At 35.2% G+C, this 24,336-nt stretch overlaps 1 protein-coding gene across 4 annotated transcripts in view; it reads left to right on the top strand.

The window, feature by feature from the left end:
- ATP13A3 (ATPase 13A3) overlaps positions 1-24,336 on the top strand; it is a 78,646-nt gene that overhangs the window by 866 nt on the left and 53,444 nt on the right. For 3 of the 4 annotated variants that reach the window (XM_074329650.2, XM_019723306.3, XM_019723285.3), the window contains exons 2-4: positions 73-115; positions 22,532-22,630; positions 23,869-24,042. In XM_074329650.2, coding sequence (XP_074185751.2) covers positions 22,580-22,630; positions 23,869-24,042 — 225 coding nt within the window. In that variant the 5' untranslated portion in view covers positions 73-115; positions 22,532-22,579. The remainder of the gene's footprint in view (positions 1-72; positions 116-22,531; positions 22,631-23,868; positions 24,043-24,336) is intronic. The other variant, XM_019723300.3, reaches the window with a different exon arrangement.

Here is a 24,336-nt window from a genome sequence, read left to right as displayed (position 1 = left end):
TTGAGGATTGACAGTAGCTTCCCAGTTTGGAAAGCTTTTTTGACAGGTGTTTATCGTTTCCTCTTCTCACAGATCTGACAGAACATCCTTGGATCTTGGTATCTGGACATAGGAGGTATGAATCACTAACATAATTAACTACTTTTAATCATCAGTGTCTTAGAGCTATATTTAGTGGTTATATTAGTGCAAAATGAATGGGTATGGAGTAGTAAACCTAGAAACAGAAACCAATGTTTCCTACATAGGGTTCTGAGCTAAATGAGAACACTAGTATATGTAATGACTATTTCAGATCTATGAGTCAGAAGTTAGAATTTAAAAAAAATCTAAAATGCAGGAACGTAAAAAATTATTACAAAATGAACACTATCTTCTAAAGGCTTTGTAGCTAAAGTTAAAGGCGATTTGTCCTTTGAAGGACATTTACATGCTCTACCTTTGGTTAGAACTCAGCCTCTCTACCAAGGCACATTTATTAATTTTGTTTCACTCGAATATAAGTAGCATTCTTTTCTCAAAAGGAATAGGCTACAGTTGCCAAAATATGTATGTAGGCACCTCATTCTGGTTTAGCAACCCCTTTTTTAAGGCAAATCAGTTCCTGGAAGTTGTTTGAAATAGTAAGCCTATTATTAATAATGGTTATGGAAATTTACTTTTGCTACTATTGTTGCTTTTGCGATATCCACCATTAGGTGAGGTGAGATGGTTAAGTGAGATTTTTGAACATTGTTAGAACGACAAAGCTTGTTTTTGGTCAGGGGATTGGGTAGGAAAAGTGATGACACTGTTTGGTTGCCTCAATTTATAAGTAGTACAGTTATATATAAATAAAATATATATTTTTTAGGTTTTATTTATTTGTGTTTTTCCAGGACCCATCCACTCCAAGTCAAGTAGTTGTTTCAATCTAGTTGTGGAGGGCGCAGCTCACAGTGGCCCATGTGGGGATTGAACTGGGAACCTTGTGGTTAAGAGCACCTTGCTCTAACCAACTGAGCTAACCGGCTGCCCCCTAAATAGAATATTAAGTAGCAGTTTATTTTGAAAATAAAGCCGAGTCCTCAATTTGATGCAGTGTTCAAATTATGTAGTAGAAGGGCTGATTTCTTTGTGCAGGCCAGCCAGGAAGTTTTATTTGGGGTACTTCTGGTAATTAAGTTTTAATTACAAGTGATTTGAGATAAATTGGATAAATTCCTACATAGGAAAATAGTTTTATAGTAATCAGAACAAAGCTCTATAACCCTGAATGTCTAAGTAGTATCCATCTTCTGATGAAATTTCTGCTTGGTTCTGCTTATTAAATATTAGAGCTAAAATACTTCTGTTGGTTTAATTAGCTCTTAATAGTTATCTCACTTAGGTAATATCAGTTTCCCATCTTTGTCATGTTTCAAGAATGTGGATAATTGTGGGTTGGCAGCTATAGCATACTGTAGTAGAAAAAGCATGGAGAATCAGACCTGAGTTTGATTTCTGACTTTCTTAACTAGTTGTTTGACTCTGATCAATGCTAATAGTTACTGAGTAAGCTTACTGTATACTAGGCTTTGACATGAAGTGTCTCATTTAAACTCCATTTTACAGATGAGGAAAGTGAAGTTCCGAGATGTTAAGTTGCCCAGAGTCACATACAGCTAACTTGGTCACATACAGCTAAACCTAGAAGTAGAAACCTCTTCTCATACAGTAACAGAGCTAGGATTCTGGCTGTCATCAAATCCCTTACACTGTAAGTTGCTTGACTTTTCTGTTCTTCTTCCGCCTTTTTTTTTCCAAGTTAACAAAGACTACTACCTCAGAGTTTTGAGGATTAGCTGAGAACATATAAAGAAAAAGTACCACTCTTCCTGGCACATAATACATAGTTCCTTTCACTCTTCCATTCCACTTACTGAATCAAGCTGTGCTTGTATAGCATTGTGGTTTTGCAACCACTATGCACATAAGGTTTTAAAATGTGAATATACTTTATTCCTAAGATTAATAGCAGTCCTACGAGATGAGTTATGATCAGTGATATGGGCATTCTGGGAAACTGTCTTTGTTCTGTATTTTTTCCCTGTTGTCTGGGTGTTGGTGGAAATAAGAACTTGATGCTTGTGAATGACAATTAGGTGGTTGTAATTTCTAAAATCTTGGAAGACAGAAATAGAATTTCAAAATGATCTTGATTCCTTGGTTTATGTAAAGCTGGGTCCTGTTTACTGGTGTACTCAGTAACCTAAATTAGCTATGCAAGTACTAAGTGGGAGACCTTGTGAATAGACCTAAGTTGAATAAGAGTTAGCAGCTTATCACTTATTAAAGATAACAGTCTTAAAACTCTTGAAACAATTCACAGTGATATGCTAAAAGAAGATACAGTAGTGTGTGACATCTACCTGATAGGTCACCAGAATGTTTGTTCCAGTGATGGAATGTATTCTGAATGTGCCATATAGCTCATCTGGTTAAATTTGAATCCAAGAGATAGCTGACAGGATTTAGTCTTTGGTTTTGGAGCATAGTTTGTGCAATAAAGCTAACTGGCCTACGGAGACAGTAAATTTGAAGTCATCAAAACCATGTTCTAATTAACTCACCTAACTAGTCCAGGAAACATACAAGAAGCAAGGATATAATATTAGAGTCTAACTTGAATTTTGTTGATCTTTCTATTTTGATAGTAGAGAAATAAGATCAGAATTGGGGCACATATTTTGAGATTTAGGTTAAAATGTGTAAAAGGTTCTAGGCTTATTTAATCTGGAGAAAAACAGGTGGTATTTATAAGATAGAACGTCCTGAAGTTAATGGTAATGATTGCAAAAATTATGTGCTAAAAACATTTATATTAGTAAGATTAAAAATAGAAGTAATGTGAAATGTCATGAAAAATGGTAATTGGAGAAAACGATCGTTATTATAATAGTGAGTTAATGATATGCAGGAGAAAAATGGAATGCAGGAAAGGGACAACTACTCAAATAACCAAATAACTGAGAATGAGTAAAGTTGAGGATGGGGATTGGTGAAGTTTCCATGGAACAGTTCTCCAAAGAACTAGCCCAACACCAGATCTAGTAACATCCTTGACTCAAAGGCTCATCCTGGTGCCTTTGCTAGGACTGAGATGGTAAAACAGCTAAATAGCAAACGTTAAGACTCCCAAATATAAAAAAGACGTATGTACCACAAGTTGTCTCCCCATGGAAAAAGGCTGTGTAGACGTATGGAAACGGCGCCTCCGAGGCATGTTCCTTTGAAAGTCTAAGTGGAAATTTATCTTTTACCTCTTCCTATTGCCAAAGGCTACCAATACGAGTATGAACTGAGGATGCAGGAGGAAGTATCCGATACTTGAGTCTATTTATGTGTGTGAGATGGGATGAATTAAGTTGTATTCTAATTAATCTTTTAATCAAAATTTCTCTCTTTTGTTGACTTTCACTTCCTTTGGATCTTGCATTTAAGTGATCTATTAGCACTCAGATACTAGTTAAGTAAGAAATTAAATTTCTGGGAAAAGTGAGTTAACTGTAAAGTAGAATTTCTTGATTACATGATGTAGAACTTGCTGATTTCTGTAAAATCTTTCTCAGAAATTTTAAATAAAAATGTTTATAATGTTATTGGGTTATGTGAAAGACAGTTCTACCTCAGTGATAAGCTAGATTGACTCGTATTTTATTTAGTTTCCTTATTTTCACAAAGGAATTTGTGAATTGGACACTGAAATAAAGAGGTATGAGATTAGAAAATAATAATGCTGAATGTTCATAAGGCATAGATCAGTCCCTTCTTTTTACAGAAAAGGAAACTGGTATCTGGAGAGGTAAGTGATGCTACCAAAGTATGTGGGGTTAGGAGATTTCTCTTAGTTGGGTATTCTTTTCATCCTGGCCTTTATTTTGTGCTGCAGTAATGGCACATGTCAAAACTAAGTGTGTGTTTTTTCCTACTGAGAAACAACTTTTAAGGGTTGCTTTTTGATTACTTGACAAGCTTCTATCACATTTTTTAGTATATTTTAAAATGAGTCATGGAATTAGCTCCCACATATGAGGTATGATCAAAAAATACAGTGAATGTTGAAATTTTTTAAAAAAATTATTACAATAAAAGATACATTACCCCTCAAAACCCTCCCCCTCGTTTCAAACACACTGATCCCATTGTTCTTGCCACTTTCTGTAGCAGTTCTGGAAGTCCTCTTTCGTGAGTGTCTTTAGTTGCACTGTCGTGGCTGCCTCGATGTCCTGAATTGATTCAAAATGTTTACCTTTCATGGTCGTTTTGATTTTGGGGAAGAGCCAGACGTCGCACGGTACCAGATCCAGTGAATAAGGTGGATGAGGACACACCATAATGTTTTTATTTGACAGAAATTGTACCAGAAGCGATGTGGGACACTGAGCCTTTCTGTTATGATCAAAACATACTGCTGCCGAGTGCCATCCAACGGAAAGGTAGAGATCTTCAATGCAGGAAGTGGCACGTCAAACCTTAGTAACAGTGTGTGACAGGTTTCAACTTGTTTGGTGCAGTCGGGTGTGAGCTACGGTTGAGAGAAGGTGTGTTTTAAAGTGTGCCCTAAATCATCCTCCATCATGACAATGCGCTGTGTCACAGACTGCTTTTGGTATACGGCAATTTTTGTCAAATAAAAACATTAAGATGTGTCCTCCTCCACCTTATTCACTGGATCAGGCACCATGAGACTTCTGGCTCTTCCCCAAAGTCCAAATGATTTAGGACATCAAGGCAGCCATGGCAGTGCAATTAGACACTAAAGAGGACTTCCAGAACTGTTTCAGAAAGTGACAGGAACGATGGAGTAAGTGTATTTGAAGTAAGTGGGAGTATTGGGGTGTGGGGGGGTTAATGGCAATGTGTTTTTTACTGTAATAACATTTTTTTATTTAAACATTGAGTTTTTTTATCACACCTCGTACGTGTCTAGCATGGCTTCTTTACAGCATTCCTATATTGTTTTTTCTCACTTGTGAAATAGGATGAAAAATGCATTAGTTATTAACTTATTTTGATGTAAAAGACAAATGATTTGGTTTCTTATTCTTTCTGATCTAAAGAGCTAAGTAAAGTCAAATCACCTTTTAATGTGGGGGCTTTGGACCTAAATTCTCACTTCAGGTAAAAATCTTGTCAGAATTACTCTTGAAAAAGTCCTTTAGGAAGGCACCAGTTTGAAAACTGGTTAACTGACATATTTTTCAATTCCAACAGCCAGTTTTCCCTCCAGCTTTTAGAACAGGTTACTTTTTTTGGTGAGCTGCATTATAATCAGCTATATGGGGTATCATTTGACAGGTGAATGGGACTTTACATTGAGGAAGAGCAGCTTTATCGTCCCCATTGCGTGCTTGCTCTGGTACAAGGGTGCAAGGGCAGGCGTCCTACCACCATTATGGAAAGTATTTTTTCTCTTGTTTTTCTTTTTTCCCGCAGCACAGGTAGTTGAATGGATATAATTAAATGCATATATGATGTGACTCCACAGTGTGAATAATAGAGAAAGAAATTTGATATTTATGAAAATCTGCTATATCCCCAGAGTTATACCATGCAAAAAATGTAGCTTAATTAAAAGGCTAAGTAATAAAGTTGGGAATATTGGGGGACCCTTGGTACTTGTATAATTCTGGGTTAATACTCAGCTACTTTCAGTGTTTTTAAGAGTTAATGTCTTCCTTAGCAAAATCTGCATTATTTTAAAAGAACTATATAAGTTGTTAATATTTTTCATGAAATTTAAAGTGTCTGAAACTAAACATCACTTTTGGGATAGCACAGTAAGAAAACACCAGTCTTTAAAAAAAAACCTAATGGTGGCTAAAGATGCCCTGGGAAGAAGGCCTGGTGTATGGGTTAAAATGTGGACTTCAGAGCCATATACCAGTCATTTTGAATTCCAACCTCATCACTTAATAGCTCTGCAGACTGGGTCAAGTCACTTAACCTTTTTTAGTTTCTTCATTTGCTGAATGGAGGTAAGAAAATATAGCTGAGTATTGTGAGGATAAAAGGCTCAGTAAATGGTAACTTACTATTATTTGTTAGTAATATTTAACATATTGAAAACCAAGAAAGAGACAGAGACAGAGTCAGAGAGAGAGAGAAGTGTGTTTGTGGGGAGACATGATTGAGGATTGCTATTGTTTTTCTTGTTTTTTCTTCCTAAAGTGGAACAGCAGACAATGATAACATGGTGTTATATTCAGGCTTTTCAGAGCAAAAATCCGTGATTTTGTATCTTTGATAACAACATCCTAAAAAGCTCAAGATGTTAATCTCATGTAGCTCTAGTGTACATTTTATGTATATTTTTGTCTTTCTCTTTGTGTCTCTGGGCGTGTGTGCAGCAGTCTTTCCCCCATCCTCTGTTACTGTTACTTACCCATTGTCTTTCTCCCTGGCTACGTTGTAAAATTAAAGAACATGTTTAATTGTATGTATTTAATAGGATTTTATGTGCCGTATTTTCATTGAAAATACTGATTAGTGAAATGTGTCTACATCTTTTCTTTAAAAAGGAGACTTGAAATTTTACTTCTGTGGCCTTTGATTTAATTTCTTTAAACATAGATTACTGGTTCTTCATAGACCGAAGATTTTTCATACATCTCTAGATTATGCCTTTTTAAGCCATCAATTTTTAAACCTCATTTATAATTATTTTTTGTCCATGATTCCCTAAAGTTTCTCTCTAAAAATTCTTTTTCCTTATTTCCCAAGTAAGAGGTGGAATCCTTATTTTACATGGCAACTATAATAACATAATTTAATTTACTATGTAAAATGTAAAGTACTACAGGTAAGTAGCTTGATTTTGTTTGGAGCACTTAATTATTTGAAAGACTAGACTAACCTAGCAAATTCTTAGTTAAAATAAATTTAAATTTTTATTTCATAGGTCCTTTTGATATGAAAATGTGCTTTTTATAGTTATCACCACAGCCTAAGAGTCAGTTGATGAATAATTTTGAGGTAACCTCTGGCTGTTTTCTGTTAAGTTTTTGGTGAGAAGAAGAATAGAATAAACGGCTTCATTTAGTCAGGTTCAAAAGCATCTTAATGTGTTTTTCCTCTAAATCCTTTCTTGTCTCTGGTGCAGCCCACTGTGAATGCCTCTCACGTTTTGTTGCAAGCTGTGGCAATTCCCAGTTACTATAGCGCGTGAGAGTGTGATCCTACGGGGCGTGGCTAGCGCCTCTCGGTTATGCCTTTAGGATTGTGTTGGCACATCTAACTGTTCAGTGCTTTTTTAGTTCCTGTATGTGCCACGCTCAGGGCTAGATACTGAGTCTACATTGATGAATGCGTTCTGCCATCTTAGAGATAAACCGTCTGGCAGGCGAACCCACGCTGCTGCATCGCACGAGTCCAGAGGGCGTCATTCACACTGTGTTCTTCGGCATGTGGCCCTTTGTGTGGCCTGGGGTCTCTTTCAGACTCCATTACATATAAGTTCATCTGTATCTTTATCATGTCAAACAAGGCCCTCATAATAATCTGATTGTCTCATCCCCCCCCCCCCCCATTTCCAGCCATTCCCCAGAGGCCACCCTGTGCTCCAGCCAGTTTAAGTAACTTGTATTCCTGATATTTTCTAGGATTCCTCATGTTAGTACTTCTGCATACGGCCTTACCTCTGCTTGGATTCCATTCCCGTTATTTCTCCTCTTTTGACTGCTTGTTTGCTTGATGAACTTAACACCCTTCAGGTCTTAGATCAAGGGACAGTTCTTCTTTGAAGTCTCTTCTATCCTCCTTTCCCTCCTGTTCCCCTCCCTACTCCCATGACACCTACTGTACTGTGGCACTCAACTACTTTGTTTGATCTATGTTTGCTTACTTGCTGGATTCATCTACTAGAATTGGCTCCCTGAGGTTAGAAATTTAATCTATGTCATCTCCAGCATTTAGCTCAGTACTTGGCACATGTAGACAGTGACATCATAACAAATGACTTTTTATGAAATCACAAGTGGTGATTCTTGCTAGAATGCTAATTTATTTATAAACTTATTTCAAAATATTAGGATACTTGGTCAACATCTTGGTTTTCTCAATTAGTTTGCCTTTTCCTAAATCAAGTAGTGGTCTGGGGTTAGATTTCAAGTTGCTACTTGGCCAGGATAAAAGTGGTGTTTTAAGTTTATAGGTGAACATGTTGCTGAGACTTTCTGTCCATAGTAATGAAAAATTAACCATGAATGGTCTCTAAAGCAAACAAAGGCTTTCGGTCCAGGAAAGGTGACGCCCAGGACTGCGGTGGCACCCAGTGCTACCTCTGTCTCTGCCAGTGGTGCCCACTGCTGCCGGGCAGGAGTGGATGAAGTGAAGAAGGGGAACCCCTCAGGCAAGCCCAGTCAGGGAGACTTCCAGACTTGTACCGGCCAACCTTTGAGTGGTAGAACGGAAATGCCCACTCCCCACATCTCCGTACTTTTTAAAATTTTGTTACTTAGAGATTTATCTTAGATTTGTCAGCTTTAAGAAGCTATAATTCATTTATGTATTAACTTCTGAACAGAGTGATCTTGCCTGAGAGGAAGAGGAAGTAGTTGATAGTTAGGAGCATAGCTCTGTGGTGGTGTTTACACAGGGTTAGGTGAGGTCACCAAGGGGCCTGGGGAGCGGATCATGGGGAGTCAGGACACGAGCATAGGCTTGAGGTGTGCGAGCACACCAAAGACAAAATGTACTTAGTTGTCAAAGTTTCCCCACAGAAATAGAATTTTACCCCGTCTTGCCCTGTCTCGTTCATTCAGCCGCATTGCTGGGTGCTGGCCTGGTTCCCAGTCTTCGAAGCGTTTAGTCTGTATGTCCAGTATTGTGGAAAACGTTTTCTGCCGCATAATGGAAGAAGGACAAACGTGGAAAAAGTCCTTTGCTGGAAGGTAGAAGGGACAGTCAGAGTTTAGTAGGGAAGGTAACGACCAGGGTCTGGAAGGATTAGTAGGAGCTCTTCAGCAGAATGAGTTAGGAAAGGGCGTTGCTGGCAGACAGAGTAACAGACAGGAGTGGAGTCAGGAAACAGGAGGCTCTTGCAGGCATCACAAATGGTGTTCTATATAGATGAGATGTACTGTTTGTGAGGTGAACGCTAACCGCTGGCGAATGGCACGTGGTGTTGATACCCAAGCAGGGCCAGATTTGGAAGGACTTAGCATGGCTGCCAATTAGTTGCAACTTTGTCCTTGGAGCCCAACTGGGCCTCACTTCTACTCCAGTTCCTCTTGGTAGTGGAATGGTAAGGCTTTTCAAAGTCTTGCTAGTGAGAGGACTGCATAACTTGGTTTAATCCAGTATTTTTTTTTCCAATTTATGACAGCAATTTTAAATGCCTTTACTTTTTTTTTTCCTCTGGGTGGTGAACACACAATGGGACTTATAGATGATGTAATACAGAATTGTACACCTGAAATCTATGTAATTTTACTAACAATTGTCACCCCAATAAACAAAAAAACAAAAAAAAATTTATTTTGGAAGGATTCTTACCCGTTTGGGAAATCCTGCTGCAGACAATGGGAAGCTATTGACATTTTAAGGAGAGAAAGAAATGATCATACCTGGTTCGTTTGTTGATTTGAATGAGGTCTGACAGGGGATGAGGGCCTGAGTTGAGGCAGTGCCAGTGGACATAGGGCATGGTGAGGCGGATTAGAGACAGGTAGAAATGATGACTCACTACCCAGGTGGACGTAGGTGTGGCTTAGGAAAGAGTGTAGGGTAACTTCCAAATTCCTGGCATGGGGTTTTAGGCCAATTGTATTCATTAGAGTACAGGAAATTGGTGGGGGTGGTGGTAGGGCAAGTGTTTGGGAAGAAAGATAAAATTGAATTTTAACTGTATGCAAACATGTATGATAGATGTTTGAGTCTGGATGTTGGTCTGGCGCTCGTGTGACCAACTAAAATCAGCTATAAGTGTGATTGGTAGGGAGTTGCCACTGTAGATGGGCCAGTAGTGCTGTCCTTGGCCTCTGGCGATGTTACAAAGAGAGAAGCCTGGAGAAAATGGACAATTAAGAGGTGAGCAGAAGAAGTAGAGGTTGGGGAATATTAATAGTTCAGAAGTGGATAGAAGAAGTAGAAGTTTGGTCACCTGGCTACCTGCCCCATTACCCAGGTTAATGTAACATGAACTGTAATTCAGCTTAATTGTGGGAGTAAAAAGGATCATTTGTGGGCCATCTTGGGAGCCTAGTCACTATTTTTCTTATGGAAGGATGTATTTCAAGTACACTGGATTTCAAATGAATTTTTGGAAAGTAGACCCTTGAAAGATGGTGCTGTCTGCCTGTCATTCCTTTTTGATATAAAGTCACTTCATGCTTGACTTTTTAGGGAAAGTGATGAGTGCTGATCTTGGTTAAGTGAACATTCGCCCCCTCCCCCCGTTTTTAAAAGACAATGTTGATTGAAAACTGGTAAGTGAAGTAGATAATGCCTGTAGAAGTGTTCTGTAAACCAAAAATCCTGTACAAATGTCACTATTATTATAGTTGGCATAGGACCCAAATACATTGATTTTAAAAAAAACACAAACAAACCTCAATAGTGTATTACAGAATGACCATAGGAAATGAGAAAGTTCAGATTTCTGTAATGATTGTACCATGAGTAAGGCCATTATCCTCTCAACAGAAATTTAAAGTGCTGCATTTTTAAAATATTTGTTGAATACATAGTTAGGGCTTTGCATTTCCTTTCTATGCTGAGTCAGGCTTCAAGTTGGGAAAAAGGAGTAAAGAGGAAAAAGACTAATTCACATAATTTTAAAAAGTTGATCCAAATGCCTGTCAGTTATAATTCTAAATTTGTAGGATTGTACTTGTTGTACAGAATAGTTTCCTAGTGATTTTGTGCTTCTTCCTTTGTGTTTGGGTCTTCATAATGTCTGGAAGAATGAAATGTGAACCATACTGTAATATATAGATCATGAGTAAACCTGATTTTGCTTTATTTATTTATTTATTTATTTATTTATTTATTTATTTATTTATTTATTTATTTATTTAAAGTGTGTTTTTCCAGGACCTATCAGCTCCAAGTCAAGTAGTTGTTTCAATCTAGTTGTGGAGGGCGCAGCTCACAGTGGCCCATGTGGGGATGGAACCAGCAACCTTATTGTTAAGAGCACCGCGCTCTAACCACCTGAGCTAACTGGCTGCCCCTTGGCTTTGATTTTTTTCAAGCATACAATAATCCTGAAGTGAACCATGCTGAATAATGAAAAAAAATATTTTGGGGTTTGCTGTTAGTAAGAAAAATGGGCATCTCTGGGATCTATATGTAACGCCTTAACATACTGAAACTTACGTAGAAGTATACTTCTCTGGAAAGTTTTCTGTTGTTCTTCCCTTTTTTCTTTACTTTTTCCTACAGCCCACCCCCCATCTCATCCTGGTCTGTCTCTAAGCTGCTGCTCTATTTTGGTTCCTGTCTCTTCATGCTATTACTTTTTGTTTCAATATGCAACTACAATGTAACGTTTTTGAATAGTTTAATCATTTAAATTCAGCACTGTGCTACCAACTGCCCTTTACTCCAGTGAAATGACAATACTGTGAACAATTCAGACCAACTTTGAGCACATGCTTGTAGTGACCACTGTATTTGGACGGTCACCTGCCAATAGAAGCAGTAAAACTTCATCTAAGCTGCATCCTGATTTTAAGCTATGCTAAAATGTGTTAAATTTGAGTCTTAGAATTAATGAATGTTTAAATTTCAAAGACTCTTTTTATTGTTGATTGAAATGTCAACAGGTTACTAGGGATTTGGATTAACAGCATTGCAGATTAGAAGAAATAATCACTAATTTGCATTAGAATAAAATAAACATTGATTTATATATTACTTAACAAAACCACTTATCTCTGAACTTAAAAGTGTAATTTTTAGTTTGGGGAGTTAGGCTCACTTACCCATTTGGTTTGTTTACACAAGCTGTTACTAGAAACTTTTGATTTGTCAGTTCTTATTGTATTAGATGCCCATGCCACGCAATGTCTTTTGTGCTTTTTGAAAATACTCTTATTTGTTTCAAGTAGGTTGTTTTGCTTGTAAGTACCCACTTTTTACCCCCAAAGAAAAAAAGCACAAAACTTTTACTTATTTCATAGATCTTAACAATGCAGAGGAATTTAAAGAAATGGCTAATGGTAACATATACTGTGTATAGGTACACGTGACGTGAATTTCTAATCGGGGTTGTTGGATCAAGATATGTGGAAGCTTAAATTTTATTGTCAGTTGGTTTTCCAAAAAGGTAGTACAGATTCGCTCTTAACAGCAACCTATAAGGGTGCTCCTCGCCATTTTTTTTTTTTTTTTTGCTAGCTATAGGCAACAATTTTTACACTTTACCTCATCTTGTTTCTGATTTTTTCATGTGCTTTTTGTCACTGCTGTCCCCTGCTCCACAGAATTGTAAGATCCCTAGATTCTAGTTTCAGACAATTGTGGATTTGGGAGTAATCTGTGGTATTAAGGGAATAATAATGTGCCTACACTACCTTCCTCTCCTCCCCATTATCATTTGTTTTGTGTTTATTGCACATCTTATTTTTCAATTGAGATACATGAAACAGAGGCTCCATTATATAGGCAACTCCTACTTTCCCGTGTTAGTACCTCCAGTGGTACTAAAAATCTCTTATATATAATTTTTTATCTTTAATCACTCTTGATCAGCAGCCAGCTGCTCTGTGAAGACTTGTGAAAACTGTCAACCTCCTTCCAATGTTGGAACGTCACCTACTGGTGAAAGAGTGCAGCAACAGACTATATACAAGGGCAATACATACTTTACTGTCTATCTTAGGTCAAAAACTTCCGTGGTTGGAGTGCATCGTATGAGTTATTACAACTGCTTCATTTTAGTGGAGAAATTGAAACCAAGATAGTTGAAGGAGCTTGCATATAGTTCATGTTGAATTAATTGTCATTTACGGACAAATTAAAGCTGACTCTTGAATTCTATGCTCTTTTCATTTGTTTTTGTGTATTATGTATTTTGGAGTACAGTTGTATATTTCCTATTGTCCCTAATATGGTAATGAATATGGTATATATGCTTCTTAATGCTTGTAGATGAATTAGTCTGATAAAATAATTTTGAATTTGCTGCTCCTGTATTTATGTGATGTCACTGGCTCATGTTTTTTCTCAGTGGAGCCAAAATGTGGAGGGGATATATAAAGAAATAAACAACTGTAGCTTACTAGAAATGTACTTGTTAAAGAAGCCTTCAAAATTACTTGCCTGGGGTGATCACTTCGTAAGTTATGTAAATGTCTAATCACTATGTTGTACACTTGAAACTACCATGTTTCCCCCAAAATAAGACCTAGCCGTACAATCAGCTCTAATGAGTCTTTTGGAGCAAAAATTAGTATAAGACCCGGTCTTATTTTACTATAATATAAGACTGGGGATAATATAATATAACATAATATAGTATAATACATATAGTATAATATAATACCAGGTCTTATGTAATACTGGGTATAATATAATATAATAACCGGGTCTTATATAATATAATACTGTGTTTCCCTGAAAATAAGACCTAGCCAGACCATCACCTGTAATTAATGCGTCTTTTGGAGCAAAAATTAATATAAGACCCGGTCTTATTTTACTATAAGTAAAATATAATATAATATTCAAATATATTTTTCAAAAAGCACAAAAGAAATAGAAGACAGGGTATTAAATTAATTTTTGCTCCAAAAGATGCATTAGAGCTGATTGTTCGGCTAGGTATTATTTTTGGGGAAACACGGTAATATAATATTGTATGTCAATTGTAATGAAAAATTTTTTAAATTAAGAAAATGACTACTTGTTTGAGCTAAAGTAACTTAATTAAGAGTGAGATCCAGAGAATCTGGAGAATGGTCTGATAGAGCACCATGAAGTGCTTGGGTGGTTCAAGCAAGTTCAAACCCAAGGTTGACCATGCATTGTAGAATTAGAAGTTTATCCATATGCACACACTCAGCCTTTCTTCTTTCATTCCTTTCTTTCTTTAACTCTTTTAAAATATTATTACATGTAGATGGTGAAAGCATTCAAAAAGCATTGAAGTCTCTCTCACTTCTTCCCCGACACACTGTTGCCACTGGTAGCTAAGTTATATAACTCGTAATGTTCTTAATATCAAGTCTAAGACAGATAATTACATTATCTTTCCCAGTTATAACTTACAGTATTTTGTTAAAGCTATCACATTGTTTTGTAACATACAAAAAAGTATAATTTACAAAGACTGCACTTTACAAATGTAAATATAGTCTTGCTTTGGTGTATGTTGGATACAATGGTCTTCCTTAAGCCTAAACACAGAAACAAAAGCATGTATTCTAAGAGAAAGTTCAAGATGGGAAGTGATAAAATGGGTATTGAGTAGAGCTTTGTTAAAATTTAGCTGGTATCCTTGTAAAATTTCCATGTATTCATTAAATTATATTATGTCATCCTTATTGTTAGGAGCTGACTTTAAGTGGTAAGTTTTGCCCTCATAGCAAGTTGTCACAATTTGGTTACTGTAGTTAGGAGATTGAGGGTTTTTTTACTCTTTTTATATAAATATTTGTACAGATATGAAAATTGAAGGGGCTCATGAGCAGAGTTAGGATTTTATATGTTTTAGGGCATTTTTTATTTCAATTGTAAAGGTGGAACTGCTTTTGAATTGCAGAAGGTCATCTTAGTTGCTGGGATGTTTCAAACTTGACAGTGAAATAATATTCAGAATGCCAGCTATGCTGTTTATACTTCAGGATATTTAAAACACCTTTTGCAGAGTCCTTAAAAGATGGGTTTCTCAAATCTTTATTTGACATGGGCAGGTATGTTTAATTCTCAGAAAAATAATCTTAGAAGTACAAAACAAAGGGGGAGGATTCATTTCTCTTTCAACAATACAAGGTGGCTCAGAAGTCTTAGTTCAGTTTTAATTTTTAAAACTCCAGTTGTATATGTTACAAACTTATAAAAAGCATGTTATTTGAGAATGTAATAATGTGGTTTTGTGAATTTTGGAGTAGTACATTTTTAATGTTAGTTTTTAGCTTTGGCCTTGCTGATGTTGCCAAATACTGACTGAAGTAAACAATTAAATTAAAAATGCATTGTTTAAAATTGCTTTGCTTGAAGTTTTACTTGAGTTACAGATCGTTCTCTAAATCACCTTGTGAAATTACTTACTTTGGAATTCTAGGCACATATATAGAATATCCTTAAACCCTTCACACATATACTATTACAATACTGTTGGTACAGCTAATGAGAAATTCAGGTTTTGAAGCAAAGAAGATTTAGAGGTTTGGGGATTTCTATGCCTGTTAAAGCCAACTCATCTTGTTTTAGGAAATGAGATATGACAGCTCTTATTCTAAAGAGTATGCTTTAAATGGTTCCTAGTAATTATGTAGTGGGAAAAAAATAAGTAAACTTTAAAAAATTAGTATTAGATTTAGTGAGATTTATTCCTGATAGCTTCACTTTTTCCTGTGCTGATGGTTTTACTCACAAAAAAAAAAAAAAAAAAAAAAAAATCAAGTTCATTGTAAATGCAAGGAAGGGTTTGGTTAAGCACAATAGCCTATAAGCTTCTTGCTTTTTAGATAACATCAAGGCTCAGGCATGCACTGCGCAATTGGGGCTTCAGTGTGGTAGCTCGATATGATTTATTCAAGTAATAGGAGCTCGACCAGTGGTAGTCAGATGGTAAGAGGGGTGTAGCTTCTGAAAACCCATTTAAAGTCAGTAAATTAAAAAATCCTAAATTTTAATGTCTTAATAATTTTGGAAGAAGGTAAAAAAAAATCCAAAATAAATATTTGGCAGAGAATTCTCACTTGAATGGATTTTTATGCTTAGATTTATTTTATTTTTATTATTAAGAGCCAGCTTTTGAAAGCTCTGCTAATATCAGCAATTGGGAGGAATGCTGATCTAGTGCTATTGGTAAGAAAAATTTCTTTGTTTCTTAAGAGCTTGATTGAAAAACACATGCTTTCCAGCAAACCACCAAAGCTATACTTCTGTAAGTTAAATGGATTTTAGAAGTTTCCTATTAATGCTTTAAATGTCTAATTAGATATATGGTAAAATAGTATTTAGTATGTATTTTCATCTTGATAGGCAGTATATTTTAAATTATGTTTATATAGATTTTTATCTTCATGGAGTCATAGAAATGTTAAGGGCTTTCTATTTATGTACATGGTTTTAAAATTTAAATCTACATTTACAGTATATATTAAATGTAAACTGTTGGAATTGTTCTCGTTGGATTTTACTAAAAGTTTATGTGAAAGGTGAATTCTTGGTAATGTCTTGTGAGGTATAATGTGTGTAAAGAGAATAATAATTGGTGGTTTTTATTTAAATTATTTGAATTACCTTTAATATTTCAACTTTGGTAAAACTTGGTAAGACAAGAATTTTGCCTTAAAAAGGATGCTAAATTTTGGAGAAATAACACTTGTAAAAAGAGTAATGAGATAATTTGTTCAAGAATTATAATGAGAAAAGTATGAAAATAGATTGTCATAGGCAGTGCACTATGTATATAATAGCTTATTTAAAAATTAATGAGTATTTTTTGCTATGGTTGGTTTAGTTTTGTTTTTTTTGGGCGGTGGTTAGTTTTTAACTGTAGAAGATGAAATGAGAATATACTGTTTCCCCGAAAATAAGACCTAACCGGAAAATAAGCCCTAGCATGATTTTTCAGGATGACATCCCCTGAACATAAGCCCTAATGTGTCTTTTGGAGCAAAAATTAATATAAGACCCGGTCTTATTTTCAGGGAAACACAATAGTTATGTTAGACTAAGGTGAACTCAGAGATATTTGGGGAAAAGATTTTAAATAGTTATAACTACATGGACTTAATGAAAACAATGCATTTTAATGATAATTCATTTTATAAAATTATAAAAAGCATGCTTATTTATCTACTAATACATTCTACACTGAAAAATTAGGATTTACAAAGGTGGGGAAGTACATCTATATTCCTAGGTGATGGATAAAAAATAAGGGTGAAGAAATATTAGGTTCAAAACCCAGCAGTATGCCTGGTACATAATAGGTTGACTCATTGGAATTTGGATTCATAGAAACAGAATTCTCAAGATTTTATGGACTTTGGTGCCAGGAATGAAAAAAAAATTTTTTTCATGTAAAAGCTTTAGATGAGTGCTTTTATTTAATTAAAATAATTTATATTGTAGATAATTTCTCCATACTGGAAAGTAGGAAGATTAGTATAATGAACTCTCATGTACTTATTGCTCAGCTTTTAACTCAGCTTTAGCAGTTATTAACTCATGGCCATCCCCTGACTGAAAAAGATAGGTTTTTGTTTGTTTATTTTAATTTAATTTTTTTTTATTTGGAAGTTCAAAACTGTAGAAAAGTTGCTGTATTGATGTAAAGTTGTTCATTACATTCCGTGATTATCTTTCTGACATTTGCAGAATCTGTATTGATGTCTCTTCTCTTATTCCTAATATTGGTCATTTGTATCTATCCCTGTGTTCTCTTTGAGTCTAATAATGATCAATTTTATTCATCTCAAAGAACCAGCTTTTGGTTCATTTATTTTTGGTTCATTTATTTTTCCATTTTTCTGTGTTTTATTTCATTGATTTCTTTTCTGAATTTTATTTCCCTTTAGTGCTTACTCTGGATGTAATTTGCTGTTTACTACTTTAGTAAGGTATTAATAGAAGCTGAAGTCATGATTTGAGACCTTTCCTCTTTTCATATACTGGAACTTAGTTCTATAAATTTTTTAGATGCTGTTTTAGTGGAGTCTCACAAATTTTGATATGTTTTCATTTTCATTCAATTCAGAATACTTTGTATTCTCCCCATTGATTTCTTAGATTCATGGATTTTTTTTTTTTAGAAGTGTATTATTTTGTTTACAAGTATTAAGGCTTTTCTACTTATTGTTAGTAATTTCTAATTTAATTCAGTTGTATTCAGAATATGCTTTGTATGGCTTGAATCTTTTTTATGTCCCAGAATGTGGTCTTCCTTGGTAAATGTTCTGTTTAGTGTTAAAAGAATGTATATTTTACTATAGTTGAGTAGTGTTGTGACCAATTGGGACCACTTGATTGGTACTGTTGTTCAGCTCTTCTATATCCTAACTAGTATTTTTTGACTCTACTTGTCCTCTAACTTACTGAGGGAGTAGTATTGAAATGAAATCTGAAACAATAATTGTGAATGTCTATTTCCTTTCAGTTTTATCAGTTTCTGCTTTGTGTATTTTGAAGGTCTGTTAAGTGTATACATGTTTAGGATTATTATTTTATCTTCATGAATTGACCCCTTTGTCATTATGAAATGGCTTTATCTCTGGTAATATTTGCTTTGAAATCTCCTTTGTTTGATATTAATACATTCATTCCAGCTTTATTTTGAATAGTGTTTGCTTGGTATATCTTCCTTTTACTGTTAACCTACTTGTACCTTTATATTTAAGTTGCGTGCAGTTACCTAGTCTTGCATTTCAAAACTACAACCACAACCTGCCTTTTAATTGCTATTTAGGCCATTTATATTTAATGTAATTATTTATAGGCTTAAATCAGTCGTCTTGCTATTTGTTTTCCATTTCCCTATTTCTTCTTTGTTTCGTTTTTCCTTTTTTTGCTTATTACAACAGTTGAGTATTTTTTTATGGTTCTGTTTAATAACCTTTGTTGATTTTTTTTTTAGCTATGACTTTGTTTTATTTAGTGGTTTCTTTAGAGTTCATAGTATACATCTCCAACTTATTATGATACACCTTTAAGTGATATTATATTATTTCATGTATCATATAAGAACCTTGTAAGAGTTTACTTCTGTTTTTCCCTGTTCTTTGTGCTGTTATGTATATTTACCCACATAGTTAACCATTTCTGGTGTTCTTCATTCCTTTGTGGAGATCCATATTTCCATCTGTTAATTATTTTTTTTCCGCCTAAGGACTTTTAACATTTTTTTAAATAGTGTAGGTTTGCTGCTAGTAAATTTTTTTTCAGCTTTTGTGTCTAAAAAATGTCTTCATTTCACCTTTGATTTTGGAAGATATTTTTGCTGGGTATAGAATTCTATAAATAGTATTTTTTTTCTTAGTACTTCAAAGATAATTGCTTTGCTGCCTTCTCACCTGTATTATTTTTAGTAAGAAATCTGATGTTGGTCTTAGCTGTCTTTGTATGTAACGTGTTTTTTTACTCTCTCCTTTCAAGATATTTTTCATCACTTGTTTTGAGCAATTTGATGATGACATGCCTTGGTGTAATTTGCTAATGTTTCTTGGCTTACTTTTAGTTGGGCTTCTTGGATCTATGGACTTACAAGTTTTTCAGCTGATTTGGAAAAGAATTCGGGCCATTATGTCGTTACATATTTTTTGATTCCCCCCCAACTTAGTGTGCTTGAAATTGTCTCACAGCTTACTGATGTTGTGTGCATTTTCCCTAGTCTTCTTTCTCCATTTTTTATTTTGGGTGTTACATTATTATGCCTGCAAGTTCATTGATTTTTCTTCTGTAATGTCAGATCTGCTCTTAATTCCATCTAGTATGTTTTTCATCTCAGATATTGTACTTTTTATCTTATATGTCCATTTGATTCTTTTTTATTTCTCATTTCTCTACCAGCATGTTCAATATTTCTTCTTGGTTTTTGAACATATGGACTACAGTTATAGCAGCTGTTTTAATGTCCTAGTCTACCAATTTTATTATCTGTGTCAGTCCTGGGTCCTTTTCTCTGGATTTATTTTTTTCTCATTGGTTGTATTTTCTTTCTTCCTTGCATGCCTGTTAAGTTTTAACGGAATGCTAGACATTGTGACTTACTGGGACTAGATATTTTATAAACCTATAAGTCTACTTGAACTTTATTCTATGAAGCAATTAAGTTACTTAGAAACAATTTTATCTTTTCAAGTCTTAAAAGCTTTGTTAGGCAGGACTAGCTTTTAGGACTATTAAAGCAAAACTCTTCTGAATACTCTCCCCTGATTCCTCGTGACTAATGAGGTTTTTCACTGTGGTTGGGGGGAACAGGCACTCTTCCCAGCCGTGTGAGCCCTGACACTTTTTTCCCTTTAATCCTTTTGGGTGGTTCTTTCCCTGGACTCTGGTAGTTTCCTCACACACAAAGGCTGATCAGTAGTCAGCTAAAGACATGAGGGGGATCATCTTGCAGATTTTCAGTGTTCTTTTTCTGTACAGATCTCTCCTCTGGTAATCTGCCCTGCAAACCTGGGTACTTTGTGCCTCCCCAGACTCCCAGCTTCATCTCCCCAACTCAGGGAGACTACTCTGCCCCCCCTGGGTTCCCTGCCCTCCCATTTTGTGGCCTGTAAACTCTAGTTTGTAAACTGGGACAATTGTAAAACTCACCAAGTTTGCTGCTTCTCATCTCTTTATCAGTTTCCTTCTTTGCCTGATGTCCAATTTCTTGAAAACTGTTGTTTTATATATTTTGTACATTTTGTTGTTGCCATCATTTGAGGCAGGAGGGCAAATCGGGTTCCTGTTTTTGCATCTTGGTTGGAAGCAGAAGTCTCTCCATATAAGAATTTGAAGTAGTTCCTCCCCCTAAGAAACATTTCAGGTAGTGGTGATGGGAAATGAAGATCCGAATTATATGTATTTAGTAATAAAAAATGAGTCCTATGAATCCTGAATGATGATCCTGAGATTCACGTCAGAACTTAAGGAAGAACCATAGACTGGAGGTTAAGAACACCAGACCGGTATTCTTTAGTGGGGACAGTGTCAGGGCAGAGTGCCTTTGTGTTACCCTTTGAAGGTAGGTATGCGCAGTTTACCTTGCATGGTCAGGCAACAACAGCTGACCTTTTCTACAGGGAAAGAGGTTGGGCTTGCTCGTTCTCCCCATAGTACATAGAAATCATACTGATTTGATAGCGCAGTCTTACCTTGGGGGAATGACTCTAGTAGCATACTTCAGGGTTGTAACACTACCCTAGACTGAAAAGAAATTGTTACTAAATCGCTCAAAGGGTTTTGTATGACAATGTGGCTTGTTTTGGAGAAATTGGACCAGATACTTTTACAGTTTCTTTTGGAAAGTGTGTGTGTGTGTGTGTACACATCCATATTTGTAATCAAATTCCTGAATTTTATTTTTGTAGAAAGACTCTACTTAACCCTGAGTCCATCTTCAGGGCCACTGGAAGGTAGAGAAATTCTGGATACTGTTATAGGAGGCATCAGTATTTTTTATTGGTCATTTTGTTGACATAAATCAAGATATTTCAATAGTCTCATATAGGATTAGTTTAAAATCCTGCAGTTAGTTTTATTTAGCTATTAATTTCTATCATGTAAACATTAAATTAGTTATTGCTATCTTAGCACAAATTCTTCATTTTTTGAGTGCCTACCATGTGTCAAGCCTGTGCTACACACTGGATAGATGAGTTAGAGGTATGCCATCTGGAATGAGGGAGGTGATATTACCGCTGTTCTGCAGATATCACCTTAAAGCAGTGCCTCTCAAACTCTTTAGGCTTAGACCCATAAGCTTGACAATTTATTGTGAACTCTAAAGAGCTTTTGTTTATGTGGATTATATCTGTTGATAACATATTAGTTAAAACTGGTATATCTTTGAGAATATTAGTTTGATAAAACATAACAGTAATAAACATTACATGTTAAGTAACATTTTTCTGAAGCGTATTTGCCAAAACAAAACAAAAAAAGGTTCATGAGAAAACTGGCATTGTTTTTCAATTTGCAAATCTCTTTAATGTATGCTGAATGTCTAATATTTGAAATTCATCTTATTTTTTAATACAGGAAAATTTGTCAATGAGCTCAATGGATTTTCTCTTAGACAAATATCACGGGTAGTCAGAAACAATCAGAAAATTGCATAGTGGACTTTGAATCAGAATAGAGGATTCAGTTGAGTGATCTCCAATAGGGGTACACCTGTCATAGGGATTGACTCTTAGCCAGGGAATGTCATTCTTGTAATAGATGCTCAGCAAATATTTGTTGGATGATTAGTTTAATCCCTGAGAGGTTTTGGGTTAGTTTCACTCTGGTGCTTTACTTCTTCACTATACTTCAAACAATAAATTGAGTTGTGAGAAGCACTTTTAGCTTAAAGTGGCATAACCAGGTTACTTCTCTGAGTCTGGAGAACAAGAAAGGAAGATTCTGTAGTAGTTTCTCCCAGAATTTAAATTGTTTTGTAGCAAGGCTATTGCTAGTATAAATTAATTAATAAATATGCCAAATTTTTTGATAGTAAGTAATGCCAGTTCAAGAACTGCACACTGTTGAAAATGTCATTAGAACCATCTAGCACTTCAGTGACTACTTAAGTATCAGTTAAACTTTGATACATGTATCACAATGAGAAATGTGATAGTATGAAGTTATATAGTCTACTAAGATACAAAATAATTCCCTAACATTTGTTCCTCTCTCTCCTCAGTTATCTTCAGCTGTTCTGAAGCACAAGACCTTTCAAATCACTGTAGATATGGACAAAGAAGAAAGGAAGACTATCAACCAGGGTCAAGAAGATGAAATGGTAACCAGTTTTTATAATTTACTTATAAAGTATGAAGAATTTTTCTATGCAATTTATTATTCTAGGGGAGTAGAAAAGTATATTTTAAAAACCCAGCTAAATCAATGTGCTTTCCTCATCCTGTGTTTTTGAATTGGGATTATGTTAACATCTCTTTGTTGATTTTAGTATAATTCCTGTTTCACTTGTCAACTATTAAAACTTAGAGGAAAGAAGTATATTTTTTTGTTTGGTAATTTAAGAAGTTATGTTAGCTAATGCTTAAATATAATCCCAAATACAAGATTTCTAATTTTGATTTATAAAAATGTTTAAAATCAGCTTAATAAAAACAACTTCTGAACTCTGTGTGTGTGGGGAGAGATATTGTTGTCAGGTAAAATTTAAGATACCCTGTTAAACGTTAAATGTGAATTTCAGATAATCAAGGAATCAATTTTTAGTATAGTGTCCCAATGTCCCAAATATTGCATAGGGCAACAAAAAAATACTAGTTTTTTTTAAAATCTGAAATTTAAATTTAACTAGGACCTCTGCGTTTTCATTTGCTAAACTTGGTAACCCTTGTTAGGACGGGGGATAACTGAAACAATTGAAATAATTTGGGTCAGGAGGTCCAATTGATAGTCATAGTGGTATTGGGATGATTAACGAATAATTGGAAAAAAAATGAAGTTAAAACCTATCTCATCTAAATGCAATGTGATATTCTGAAACAGAAATAAGGCAGTGAAAAAACTGGTGAAATCCTAATAAAGACTAGATTTACTTAATAATGGTGAACAGTATTAATTGCTTTGATTTTGATAAATGTACTGAGATATTAACATTGGAGGAAACTGGATGAAGCGTATACAGGAATTCTTAATATTTTTGTAACTTTTCTGCAAATCTAAAATTATTCCAAAATTAAAAGTTTATTTTAAAAACTACCTCATAACAAGATAAATTCTTGAAGAATTAAAAAGGTAAATATATTCTTCATCGGTGGGAAAGTGTTATGTTACTAAGCATAACATCAAATGTAAAACCATAGCATGTAAATATTAACATATTTAACTATTTAAAAGTATAACTGTGATCTCGTCGAAACAAAATTTATAGGTAAATTAATGGATTGGGAAAATATTTTTAGTCTATGTGACAAGACAATAACACCTATTTGGAAAACAAAGAACTTTGGAGTTTATCTTTCATATCATTTGATACTTAATCATATGATTACTGTGTCCATACAGGAGATTTATGGCTATAATTTGTGTCGCTGGAAGCTTGCCATAGTTTCTCTAGGAGTGGTTTGCACCGGTGGCTTTCTCCTCCTCCTCCTGTATTGGATGCCTGAGTGGCGGGTGAAGGCGACCTGTATTAGAGCTGCAATTAAAGACTGTGAAGTGGTGCTGCTGAGGACTACTGTAAGTGCACGGGGTTACTGCAGCCCATTGTCTGGGAGGAGAGGAACGTCTTTGTGTGGACTTTGTTCAAACTAGTATATGAAGAGAACATCACTGCTAAGATACAATGAGGAGTACTAATCATAGTAATTCTAAAGCCCCTGTGTTTGAAGTGCATATTACCACAGCAGTTAGAGTATAAGGAATCGTAATGATGATCAAAACCACCCTTTTCTTTTATAGGTCTTGATGCACTGACAGATTAGATGTTTGTCTGTCAAGGTTACTGGACAGTTAGCACTATATCTTAGATCT

Source organism: Rhinolophus sinicus, chromosome 17, assembly GCF_057876585.1.
Source record: "Rhinolophus sinicus isolate RSI-liver-muscle chromosome 17, RSI-T2T, whole genome shotgun sequence".
NCBI lineage: Eukaryota > Metazoa > Chordata > Mammalia > Chiroptera > Rhinolophidae > Rhinolophus > Rhinolophus sinicus.
The sequence above is the reverse complement of the archived record's forward strand: the minus strand, read 5'-3'. Positions and strand labels throughout refer to the sequence as shown.